The sequence below is a fragment of the Ochlerotatus camptorhynchus genome, unplaced genomic scaffold (genome assembly GCF_037179485.1).
Source record: "Ochlerotatus camptorhynchus isolate MF236.1 unplaced genomic scaffold, CSIRO-AGI_Acam_v1.1 ptg000268l, whole genome shotgun sequence".
NCBI classification, from domain to species: domain Eukaryota; kingdom Metazoa; phylum Arthropoda; class Insecta; order Diptera; family Culicidae; genus Ochlerotatus; species Ochlerotatus camptorhynchus.
Genome location: NW_027040758.1, coordinates 641,316 through 654,738, shown reverse-complemented (window position 1 = coordinate 654,738; position 13,423 = coordinate 641,316). Strand labels below are relative to the sequence as shown.

General features: G+C 46.0%; 3 protein-coding genes across 8 annotated transcripts in view; all 3 read left to right on the top strand.

Annotated features, from left to right (window-relative positions):
• Window positions 1-13,423, top strand: part of rut (rutabaga) — a 158,897-nt gene that overhangs the window by 35,416 nt on the left and 110,058 nt on the right. The window lies entirely within an intron of this gene.
• On the top strand, window positions 2,860-3,459 carry LOC135705547 (uncharacterized). The gene has a single exon (XM_065227320.1). It carries the CDS (start codon window positions 2,860-2,862, stop codon window positions 3,457-3,459), a length of 600 nt encoding a protein of 199 aa, XP_065083392.1.
• Window positions 4,895-5,380, top strand: LOC135705546 (uncharacterized). The gene has a single exon (XM_065227319.1). It carries the CDS (start codon window positions 4,895-4,897, stop codon window positions 5,378-5,380), a length of 486 nt encoding a protein of 161 aa, XP_065083391.1.

Here is a 13,423-nt window from a genome sequence, read left to right as displayed (position 1 = left end):
CGATGCAATGTCTTGCCTTCATTTTCGCTTATAAGTAGTCACATTGCGAAGTGGATGTCATATCGACATTTCCATTCTTGTTCCGCGCTCTTTCTTTCCAATAAGCCTCGTGCCTCCTGGCAAATGAAGAGGATGTATGTAACTAGCTTGTGTAAATTTCTATGCAACCATGACTGACTTTGACAGCCCGTAGGGCGATCATGACAGGGGCATCACCCCACGGCTCATGTAATATTGGAAAATTCTGCACTGCCGCTGGGAGTCACGGAAAAAGAGAGGTTATGTGATCCAGCTATTGTGTTCTCATACATTTGAGAGAAGCCAATTCTATGAAACTAAAGGCCATGCCACCTAAATTTCTGGTGCGCTTTTTCGAAAATTCTGCTCAATTCTATATTTTTGTTAAACTTGTTTACAGCTCAGGGAGCTTGTTTACAAGTGGTTTAAATTTGAAACGAAAGAACGAAATTTTGTTCGTTGTCGTTTTTCAGATTGCGATCGAAGCGATTTTGAAACTGTTGTCAAACTGTCACCTGTGGATGTTCTCAGGGTGTAAGAGCACCACCATGGGAGTCGCTATCGCTATCACTATTCTAACGCTTCTTCTAGCTTGCTATTTTTGCTTAGCAGCGGTTGGTCTCTATTTTGAAAGCTGGAGATGCTTATCAAATCAAATCAAACTTAAAGTGAACATTTCATACGACAGATGATGATGTCTCCGGAAAGTAGTTCCGGAATAGAAAGATAGTATGATAAATACTAGAGATGTTTCTTTATTCAAGGTCTAACGTATCATGCCTCAATACTTGTCAATTGCGCCGTTTATATAGTGTTCCAGTGATTGCTATGATCCAACAACTGCATTCCAAGCGTGCCTATATTTTGGGATCACTTGATTTGATTCGTGATTTCGACGATAATTATGATGAAACAAAATCGCTTGAAATTCCTTTTCGTCTCGAGCGGCTGGACAAACTTATGGAGGAGGTTGAATATGTGGAGAATGAGCTAGACACACATCGTTCTGGCGATCCGGTCTTTTCGGATACTCGTGCAGAACATCATACGATGTATTTCCGTTTAAAGGGTTCTTTGTCAAGCAAACGACCGACTCCTCCACCAGCTAATCCTCCTGCTCCCGTACATGAAATTCCGGCAGTTTTTTTTCTGGTGTGTGTCTTCCGGAATCAAGGCTTTCCGAGCTTGATGGGAGTCCGAAACATTGGTCAGGATTTCACATCAATGACAACGCGTCACTCTCCAGCATCCAGAAATTGCATTATCTCCGTTCTTCTCTCAAAGGAGATGCGGCGCGCATTATTTGCTCTCTTCCAATGGCTGCGATCAGCTTCGTCATCGCTTGGAAAATGGTATGTGATCGCTTCGAAGACAAAAATCTGCTCATCAAGCAGCATATTTCTGCCCTGTTCTCGATTACACCTTTACGGAAGGAGTCAGCATGTCAGTTGTTAGGTCTTGCTGATGAATTTGAGAAGCATGTGCAAATTTTGGATTCCCTGGAGACGAAGGCGCAACATTGGGATTCTGTGTTGGTGGAACTCTTGTTTAGCCGGATGGACACCGACTCACAGAAACTATGGGAAAACCAGCGAGGGCAAGCCTTCAAAATCTCGCTCGGTAACCAACCACTCAGCATCTGAGCAGGTTCTGAGATGCGTAACTTGTAAACAATCACACTTTTTATTCCAGTGTGAGTCTTTCCGGGCCCAGACTGCCCAGCAACACTTCGACCTGGTCAAATGGAGCAATCTTTGCCTCAATTGCTTGAAAGCCACGCATCAAGCGAAGAATTGCAGTGCCGGAGCCAGCAAATATTGCCAGAGAAAGCATCACACACTGCTTCACCTCTCACCTAGTTCCACATTAATTGCAATAGAAGCTCCACCACACACCCAACCTACCAACACCCAAATGCTCCAGCAGCAAATGCACTCTGTCAACACTCAACATCTGTCGCATTCTCCTATCGTGCCGCAATTATGCGACACCGCAGTCGCTTCGGTCGATCGTTCGGTCTCGTTGTTGCCGCCGCTGGTTTCCGCGTCCTTTCTCGCACCGTCCGGCACAGTCTCACCTCCCTCCAATGCCTGTTCAACAACCTCATCCAATGTTGTAAGTGATTCCACAGTGATGTTGTTCACAGCACTTGTCAAGATCCGGGACAACCGTGGACAATATCAACTCGCTCGTGCACTCTTGGACAGCGAGTCACAATCAAGTTTCGTGTCCGAAGCTTTATGCCAACGGCTTGCGTTAAATCGCAGAAAAGTGAACGTGCCGGTGAGGGGCATCGTACAAGCTCCGTTGGTCTACCAACAAAGATGGTTGATATTAGCACCAGGAAGATCGCTAAGCATCTACCGTTGGCAGATCCTCAATTCAACGTGAGCCACGGCATTGACCTCATCGTTGGTGCCGAGCTGTTCTCAATCCTACTGCAAGCGGAGCAAATTTCGTTCAATGACCACCTCCCGGTGCTACAGAAAACCAGCCTTGGATACTTCTTTTCTGGCAAAGTTCCTACGAGCACACCCGCTCAAATTACGTGTCTGGTGTCTACCCTTGACAGCCTACACGCCCAAGTAAGGAGATTCTGGGAAGTGGCAAGACTTTCACGGCCGAAGAACAACGATGTGAAGCTCACTTTGCCAAAACCCACACCCGCAACGCTGAGGGACACTATGTGGTCCGTCTACCAGTTCGCCAAGGGATGTTACCTCTCATCGGGGAGACATGGCCGCTCGACGATTCACCGCTGTGGAGAAACGCTTTCGGACCGATGATGCTCTTCGTACAAGCTACGTGCAGTTCATGGACGACTAGCAACAACTCGGCCATATGGAGGAGGTGAAGACACGCGTCGCGTTGCCTCAGTTTTTCTTGCCCCATCACGCAATTCATCGTCCCGATTCGTCTACAACCAAGATAAGAGTCGTGTTCGATGGCTCGGCCAAAAGCAGCAACCAGCTCGCCTTGAACGACCTTCTGTTAACAGGACCAACAGTTCAGCCTTCAATGTTGTGCATCGTCATCAACTCTCGTTTCCACCGATTTGTCATGAAAGCAGATGTGGAGAAAATGTATCGTCAGGCTTTGGTTCATCCGGACGATCGACTACTACAGCAAATTGCTTGGCGCAGAAAGGATTCAGAGCCACTGAAAACCTACTGTTTGAACACCGTCACCTACGGCACATCTTGTGCTCCATATCTGGCAACCCGGGTCCTAAATCAGTTAGCTGACGATGAAGGGCATGACTTTCCACTGGTTGCCTCCATTGTCAAGAAGGACTTTTATGTTGACGATGTCTTAACCGGAGCCGACAACATCGAAACACTAGTCGACACAAGCACCCAACTGGACGACCTCCTAAAGAGAGGTGGTTTCAATCTGCGCAAGTGGAGCGCGAACCATCCTAGTACCGTCTCTAGAGCTTGATCGAACCTCATCCATCAAAACACTTGGTCTCTTATGGTCCCCGGAAAACGACGATTTTGCGTTCAAAGTTCCTGATCTTCCACAACTACAACGAGTTACCAAACGCATTGTCCTGTCGGAGATGTCGCAGCTTTTCGACCCTTTGGGTCTCATCGGTCCAGTAGTCGCCAGGGCGAAGATGTTCATTCAGCGGCTATGGCAGGAGCAACTGAATTGGGACGATGGACTCTTCAATCTTGGCTGTCCTTTCGAGAATCGGTCGGTGTCATCCGAGATCTTCGATCTTTGATGGATATTCAGAGATGATGCAGTAAAGTACGAGCTGCACTGCTTTGTTGACGCTTCTTCGAAAGGATACGGAGCATGTATCTACGTAGAATCGCAAGGGCCGACTGCCACGCTAACAAGCAATCTCCTCATAGCGAAATCCCGGGTCGCTTCAATCAGCGGCTATTCCACGCCACGCTTGGAACTCTGTGCAGCTGTTCTGGGGAGTCAGTTGGCTGACAGCATCTGTAAAACCACTAAGTTTAACGCCAAAATCACCTTCTGGTCGGACTCGACGATTGTTTTGCACTGGATCAACTCCCCGCCGTCCTCGTGGAAAATATTCGTATCCAATCGAATAGCAGAGGTCCTCCAAACCACAGAAGGCTCCCAATGGCGGCACGTTCCAACGCTGCAAAACCCTTCCGATCGAATTTCTCGCGGAGTACATCCCGAAGACATCAGCGATGATGCACTTTGGTGGCATGGGCCACCATACCTGCCCTCAGGACCAGATGCCTGGCCAGATCCAATAGTACCATTAATCTCGACCGACATCCAACAACAAATTGTCGAGCAGCGGCCGACGGTCGCACTCGTTTGTGTCACGTTCGACGATTCGCTCATCCAGGACTTTTCGCAACTGTCTCATCTGCTTAAGGTTGCTTCGTAGTGCCTTTGTTTCGCGAAGAACTGCCAATTGCCGAGCCATGCTCGAACTTCCGGGTGAATCACACCGATCGAGTACAACAATGTCCTCAAATCTCTCGTTCGAGTTGCACAAGGAGCAACCTTCCATCAGGAATTGCGATATTTACATAACCACGTCCAAGAGTCTCTGGCTCTGCGAAAAGCAGACTTCAATTCTCCGCTCAAGGACATTGACGTGTTGATCGATGACGCAGGGCTTCTTCGTTTGAACGGCCGCCTAGCGCAATCACCTTGCACCTTCGACAGTCGCTTTCCGATCCTGTTACCTGCCGATCATCATCTCTCAAAGTTGATTGCCAGATCAATTCATCATCAAACTCTGCACGCTGGACCAACACAACTGCTCGCAACCATCAAGCAGCGTTTCTGGCTGATCCGTGGTAGAGACCTCGCTCGAAGGACAGTCCAACGTTGCGTGACGTGTTTCCGTTGTCGTTCGGAAGCAAGCAATCAATATATGGCGCCATTACCTGCTGCGCGCATTACACCATCTAAAGTCTTCGGACACTCGGGGCTGGATTACTGCGGGCCGTTTCTCGTTCGTCAAATTGCGGGAAGGGGCGCTTTGGTAAAAGTCTGGGTCGCAGTGTACGTGTGCTTCGCCGTCAAAGCCGTTGTGCTGGACATCGTCGCCGGGATGCCAGCTGCTGCGTGTGTCAATTCGTTGAGGCGCTTTGTGAGTCGCGTCGGTCGCGTTCGCGTTATACACTGCGACAACAGCACCTCGTTCGTCGGCGCGTTCCGCGAGATAAAGGAGATGCGACAGCAACTCGTCCAGCAGCTGAAGTTCAACGAATGGGCTAACGAGTGCCTGGAAAAGGGCATCGATTTCCAGTTTATTCCTCCGAGAGCACCGCATTGTGGTGGGCTGTGGGAAGCTGCGGTGAAGAGCTTCAAGCACCATCTTGTCAGGATCATCGGCTCCATCACCTTACCACTTTGACAATTTTCGCACGGCTGTCGCTCAGGCAGAAAGCATAATGAATTCCCGTCCTTTAACTCCACTCTCCAATCATCCTGAAGACCTCTCCGTGCTCACTCCTGCACATTTCCTGCTGGGCGAATCAGCCGTCTGGCTTCCCGAACCAGACTACTCAAGCATTCCACTTAATCGACTGTCACACTTTCAGATGACACAGCGAGCCATGAACGACTTGTGCAAGCGCTGGTCTAAAGAGTACATCGGCCTACTGCATCAGCGTCCAGCTAAGTGGAGGAAGATCCCTACCGACTTCGAGGTCGGTGCTATGGTTGTGTTGAAGACCGACAACGCTCCACCCAAACATTGACCTCTCGGACACGTTGTAGCAGTCTACCCAAACAAGGACAACATAATACGGGTAGTGGATATCCGCACTCAAGCCGGAATTCGTCGTCGTGCAACAACAGAGCTGTGTCTGCTGCCGATTGATGACATCCCAGGTAACACAGCAGCAGGGTCGACTGATTCAACCCAGCTGACCGATGAACCTTCTTCATCTTCTGTCGGTTGAATGCTGCGCTTCAACGGGGGCCGAGATGTTGCGGACTGTGTCAGCAACATTTTGGAAGCTTCGGCAGGATGTAGTTGGTGTACCGGGTGTGTGATGGTATATCCAACTTCCTCAGCAGCAATCGGACCTTGGCGGCATCTTCCAGGTTCTTGGCATCCGAATCGAACAGATCTGCGTACCGGGTCGAACGAAAATTCGCTGATGTTCGTTGCCAAGGCCTCGAGTGTTTGCTCCGGGTTGCTATAAACTTGATTGGGTTCCGCTAGCTTCTGTAGGAGCGCTGCCATCTGGAGAATTGCTTCCTGAAGTTCTGCCATCGCTTCTGGTTCTTAAATCCTCGTCCGGAAAGTAGTTCCGGAATAGAAAGATAGCTTGATAAATACTAGATATGTTTCTTTATTCAAGGTCTAACGTATCATGCCTCAATACTTTGACTTTAAATGATGTTTATTTCTTGTGTTTGGGTAGTTTAAATGTATGAAGTTTTCAAGTGACATAGATGTGTCTTTTCAACTTTAGTACATTTGAGGTTTTAATAATTATTTACACTTCCTAGTCCTATCAGGCCTGTTTTAAAGTATGACCACCTTGGTGGGATTGGTTTGTTTTGCCTCAATACTTGTCAATTGCACCGTTTATATAGTGTTCCAGCGATTGCTATGATCCAACAGATGATAAGATGAAAGTATAGAGTTGAGTACGGCAGTGTAAGAATTGTATATAGAATGACGAACAAAGGACAATGTTGAGGAAAGTACGAATCGGATCGAGCATTTCCTTTACCAAACTCATTCGTTGATGAGGGATGATGAGGGGTGGGTAGATCGCACTGAATTTATGTCAGACTAGAATGATATTATTGCTGAGATCTCCATAGGCACGATTACTGAAATTTGAGTAAAATCATGTTTACCCATTTTTGGGTAACTTCCCTTTTGGTTGGACTGAGTGATTTTCAACTAAAAAAATAGTAGCCTCAAAATAGCGTGTAGGCTCGGTTTCATTTGGTGAATTTTCACTTAAACCCGCTACCAGACTTATTTCTGATGGATCCGTAATCAATTTTGATATCGAAGGAACCTGGAAGCCAGAAGCAATCGTTTAATTCCATCTCAGTAGTCCTGCTTATTTGACTTTTCATTTTTCTGTTCTACTATCAAACTGTCCTTCAAATAAACCACACGTTAATTGGAAGAGCTCTGCTCTGCATAAAAGGTTATGGGCAACTCTACGAGAGAAGCTGTGTGCGGTATTCCGCAGTTTAACGGTGGTTCCGGATTTCAGCACTGGAACTTCAGAGTCAAGATGTTCCTGGATTCCGTGGGAGTATTGAACACTTTGACTGAAGAAGCACCGGCAGTAGCAGCTGAAAAGGTGAAATTTGAAAAGGCAGACCGGAAGGCCAAGTCATATATTGTCAGTTTCCTGGCGAATGAATGTCTGGCGATCGTCTGCGAGAAGAAGACGGCCAAGGACATGTGGAAGGCGCTCGAGAACACCTTTGTCAATTAGCACTCAAAACCTGGTGAGAAAGCAGTTGAATCGTCTGAAGTTGAGAGATGGTGATTCGATGAGAGCGCACTTGCTGGTGTTCGAAGACTTGATCCGGTAGCTGAAAATCGCTGGGGCGAAGGTCGAGGAAGCTGATTTGGTCATTTCGCTGTTCCAGACTCTACCGGATGCGTATGACCCCTTGCTGACGGCCTTGGAAAACATTCCTGAGGAAGAGTTGAGTTTGGAGATCGTGAAGCAACGCTTATTGGCGGAAGAGCTGAAAAGAACCGAACGTCACGAAGACTCAGGTGTGATCAAGGCTGCGGCATTTTCTGGAGAGAAGAAACGCAAGTCTACGAAGTTCCAAGGCAAGTGTCACAATTATGGAAAACGTGGCCATTTGAAGAAGGACTGTCGGCAGAAAAGCGGTGAAGCTAATACGGTAGATCAACGAAATGCAGTAAGTTTCATTGCAAGTTGCAAGATTGAAAAGGCACCAAGTGGAAAGGTGGTATTCAAGCGACCACCTAGTGAATGATTTGGCAGTATTCTCGGAAATTCGCAAGATGAAGCAACCCATTGTGATTCAAGTAGCGAAGGACGGAGAAACACTGGTATCAAAAACGGTTGGAACCATCGTCGGAAGCAGTAACAAGAACACGTCGTTGAACATGAAGGATGTTCTCTATGTCCCCGAGTTTCTCGACAACCTGGTGTCCGTTAAAAAGTTGGTGAAGGCAGGCGTTGTGGTAATTTTCTGCGGTTCCGTTGCGGTTCTCAAGAAAAACAACGAAGTCATTGCTACTGCGCACTTGAGAGGTAACCTGTACGAGATCGAGGTAGACATTCCAGTGTCTTCGGCAAATATGTGTCAAACTGAAGCGACCAATTTGTGGCACCGAACTTACTGCGTGGGATGGTTCGAAATATTTTGTTTCCTTCATTGACGACCATACCCATTTTGCAATGCTGTTCCTGATGAAGAGGAAATCGGAGGTGTTTGATCGATTCCGCGACTACGAAGCAATGGTAACGGTGCAATTCAACATGAAGATCTCGAAACTATCAATAGATCAAGGCCGTGAGTATCTTTCTATCAACCAAAAGTGTTTTTACTCACAGAAAGGTATCCAAATCGAACCAACCGTTGTTTACACGCCTCAACAAAACGGCGTTGCGGAGAGGTTCAACCGAACCATTGTTGAGAAGGTCCGCACGATGTTAATCGATTCTCAAGTCCCGAAAAAGATGTGGTCAGAAGCTGTCATTACTGCCGTGTACCTGGTGAACAGAAGTCCTACTGTAGCCCTGCCGAGAAGTATGACACCAGCTGAATGCTGGTACGGTCAGAAGCCAAGTCTAGAAAAACTTCGAATTTTCGGATGCAAGGCGTTCGCTTGGATTCCCAGCCAACATCGAAAGAAATTGGATGCCAAGAGTCTTGAAACCGTCATGGTCGGATATGCACCAAACGGTTACTGACTGTGGGCCAAGAAGTCAAGAAGAATTATGATTGCTCGTGACGTGAAGTTTCATGAAACCTACTTTCCCTACAAAGCTAATCCTGAAAATCAAGCAGATACACCACTCGTTGTAGTACCGTACGAGCAAGAGGGGGAAGTTGTTCGTGATTCAATGGAACTGTCACCTGAAGAGAGGCCGATGTCACATGAGAATACTCCGATTGCTGATGATGCAGACGTTTTGGAGGCGGATGATACCGGAGCGCTCCCTTCGCAACTAGAACAACTCGAGTCCGAAGGACAAGCGATGTTGAGGCGCAGCGAACGGGAGCGCAAGCTCTCCGGTAAGTTGTTAAATTTCTTCACCGGTTACAGAGCAACTTCTGCTGGCTCGTATTCCACAGATGCTCCTCAATGCTACAGTGACATCGAAGCCCGCTGCGATCGTATGGAATGGCTGGAGGCTGTTGATGACGAATTGCGATCCATGTAGGCGAACGGTGTGTGGAGGATGACGCCCTGTCCACGTGGCGTGAAACCTCTCAAATCCAAGTGGATATTCCGTGTGAAGGAAGACGAAGATGGCCAGGCCGCTCGATATAAAGCCCGACTAGTAGCGAAGGGCTACCTGTAGCGTTATGGAGTTGACTTCGAGGATACATATGCACCGGTGGCGAAGTTACCAACCATCCGGACTGTGCTAGCTGTAGGCGTCCACAACCAGTTCCATTTCCATCAGATGGACGTTACAACTGCCTTCTTGCATGGAGATTTGAAGGAGGATATCTATATGGATATTCCTGAAGGCGTCTGTAGGCTCCAGCAAATATGATCTGCAAGTTGCTGAAATCATTGTATGGATTGAAGCAATCTCCAAGATGCGGAATGAAAAACGCGAACAATTAGCTGACATATTCACCAAGCCATTGGACTCTGGACGCTTTCAAGAACTACGGATGAGTCTAGGGCTACACGATTGAGAGGGGATGATATCGAAGGAACCTGGAAGCCAGACGCAATCGTTTAATTCCATCTCAGTAGTCCTGCTTATTTGACTTTTCATTTTTCTGTTCCATTATCAAACTGTCCTTCAAATAAACCACACATTAATTGGAAGAGCTCTGCTTTCACTCATAAAAAAATTTGACAAGCACCTTCTCGAAAATCGGTCAATCAACAACAGAGGGATTTTCGAACATCATAATTTATTTTCGAAGTGTCAAATTCTAGCGAAAATTCACCAAAAGAAGAACTGTTCTGCTTGGAAACTGGGCGAATATTATTTAGTTGAAAACATGCGAAATCAACTCGGAATCCCATCGGAACTCTACTGTTCAAACCGGACGAAAGACAATATTAGCAACGAAAGAGCACATAGCACATTATCGATTCGTTCCGGGCTTATGTCACCCGGCGAAATCAAATGGCAAGCGGTGCTCTGTGCATTTCTGTTTTTGTTTACATTCGTCCACTTTCCTTACATGCATGTAACAATAAGCAATCCGTTTCATGTGTCGGGCGGATTTCCTTCTATAGCACCACGTACGGTCCCAACATGTGCAGCACGTCCACCTTCGCAGCAAAGCCGTTCTCAGCCGGCCTACTCTCATCAACAACAACACATTATTTTACTAGGTATTAGACGATGGTGGAGCACAGGATGGAGGCTCAGCCTAAACTTTGAAAGAGGAAGAATGCGGTCAGGACAAATCAGCCAAGGAAAACAAATAGTACGCTATTGCGGGTGAAAAAATAGCCGAAAATGGCACGACATGTGTCCAGTGAACGAAATATGACAAAACATGTGTGTGACACGCTACCATTACGCAATGCTGGAATAAGGTTTTGGAGGATTATTTTGGCGGTTCGGTTTGGGGGAGTGAAAATTATACAATCTTATTACCGCACAGTTAAGGCCACTCAACTTAGCGGAAAATGAAGACAACCTTAACAGATAGACCAACTACCTGCATGCATTTGAATGTTGACATAACAACATTCTCTTGATCAAGGCAACCTTTGAGTATTGAAGGCAACATTTGTTTTTCTTCATTCGTGCACTGAACCAAAACATCCGCAATACTTCGAATGATTATTGCATTGCTCGAGCCCTTTAACAATATGCATTCGAATTTCGAATGATTTTCTTTTGGTTGAATTCGTCGTCAGATGATGAACATATGATTGTCATCCAAATACAGGATGATTATCGTTTGAAAATTAGCTCTAAAACATACGGCACTCAGAGGACAAACATTTAAGAATAGTGTGACATGCAAGTGCTTTTAATTAGATTTATAATTTGATAATCTACAATTCCATACTGAATAGCCATTATAAGCCATTCCATAATGCTACAAAAAATTTTCGTGATGGAAAAAACCTCCTCCACCACGAACTAGCCAAACATTGGTTTTCATCGTTTACCTATGTTCGTAACAGCTCTGATAGCGATGCATATGCTTCCACCTCGTTTGTCAGCTCAGATCAGCAAATGACGTTAGATAGAATTATTTACATCATCGTTTTGAATGATTTGCGTTATGGGGCTGAACCAATACCATATGCATTTCCATTTAGTATGACAGTCATTCTGCAGAGAGCATTATGCATTTCAACTGAAGGCCCTATCCCTTCTCATAACAAGTTTCATCCTGTATTCGAGAGGAAAATCATCTGATTTCAAAACAACCGTCATCCGGTTGCAACTATCATTCGAAAAAGCAATTTCGGTGTTTTGTTTTGAATGGTCTGAGGTTTCATTCGATCAGAGGATGATGTTTCTGTACAGTGTGGCTGGATTCATTATCGCCTGTGTTGTTGTCAATATTAATGTTTCAAGCATTCTCGGCTACTTTTTCGAAGGGACGTATCAGCTTTTGTAAACAATGTATTTGATCATCGATTTGGCGTAACTGGGAGCTCACCCACGCATACTAACACTACTATCAGGTAGGGAAAAATTTCCCCTATCTGATGGTAGTGTTAGTATGCGTGGTTGAGCTACCAGTTACGCCAAATCGGCGATCAAATGCATTGTTTACAAAAGCTGATACGTCCCTTCGAAAAAGTAATCGAGCATTAGGTCCTAGGTAACATTAATCGATTCTCTTCGTCGAGTTTCTCTTTCGATAATAACTTGAGCAGCTAACCGTTTCTTGTTGTGTTTGTCGTGTTAGATGCTAGATAAAAGCTTCTTTTATCGATCTGTTTGCTGAAAATACCTGAGAATGTCTTTACATGGCCGTGGTGATACAAAGAGACAGTCGACGAAGAGAATCTGTCAATGTTACTTAGAACCTAATGCAATGTTCAGCTTGAGTTGTTCGCAGATTATGGGGTTTATGTTTGCGTTGGGTTGACGGACGGATAACCCATGGATTAACCGATTGGATTGCGATTGGTTGCGATTAAGATAATCGTAAATCACCGATCCGATATGAGGCAACATCAATCAATCCGTTAATAGGCTTCCGCATTTGTGTACAAATCCAACCACTTTATCTTATCGCTCGCGTTTCAATCATGCCGTTTAGGCGCCACTGTCAACAGAGAACCTTCCAAGCACAAACAACGAGTTTATTGCGCTGACGAAATTAGCGTGCCTACCGACTCGGCCGGGATTTATTGGGCATTCTCTGTTTACGACTATCTGATTGTCTCTTTTATCTTCAATCTCCGATGCGATTACTCGCTCGCTCGCTTGCTTCCTTGGTTTGTATTCGAAATTAGTGGCCTTATCGCAGCAGGCTTCGCTTATCGCCGAGCGGTTCTGGTTGGTTCGGGTTTCTTATTTGAGCGGGATATAAATTATAGGCATCCTTCATCGTAGGGTAATTGTTATCCCCACACGACATTACGACAACGGTCTATTTTTGCAAAAAAGGATGTCACTTTCTTTGCATATAGGTGTAGCAAGCCAACAGGGCAGCGTGTCACATTTCAGCAATAAATCCTTCTACTCTTCCATGCGAGAAAAGCATCGCATGGCAAAAAATTATGGACCTAGGTGGGCTAATTTGTTCGGAGGTTTTGTGAATGAACTGCTAAATCTCATCTGCTACTTGCTTATTTTGTCTATGTCAAAAGCCTGAATACATTTTCCTCAATAGATTGCAGTGGAATAGGTATTACAAAAAGCAGATCCTTTGAAGGAAGTGTGTGCCCAACTTTTATCTCCGTGGGTAATAGTTCGTTGTGCGAATCTTGTTGTAAATCTTCTGCCTAAGTGCCTACATGCTTGCCTGACAGGTTCACATGAACACTGCAGATACCTTACACTGGCGTAGCTAAGCTAAAAAAAGTCCGTTCTCAGTAGGCCGTGGTGGCAACATGGAAACCATTTCACCCTTTTCACCGCCGCCGCAGACAGACTTTCGTTGCAGAGAGAAAGAAGCGATCCCAAAATAGTAATAATCCGCGCACAGCGGGGTTTTTGACCCAACGAGTTGGCCAAAAGCCTGGAATCCGAAATGCAGTGAAACTTTTGCGTGCATTCGCCACCTACATTTTGAAGAGAGAACTACTCGAGGGAGG

Excerpts from the sequence above, each read along its gene's own strand:
- LOC135705546 (XM_065227319.1), top strand. The coding sequence starts at position 4,895 with ATGGCGCCATTACCTGCTGCGCGCATTACACCATCTAAAGTCTTCGGA.
- LOC135705547 (XM_065227320.1), top strand. The coding sequence starts at position 2,860 with ATGGAGGAGGTGAAGACACGCGTCGCGTTGCCTCAGTTTTTCTTGCCC.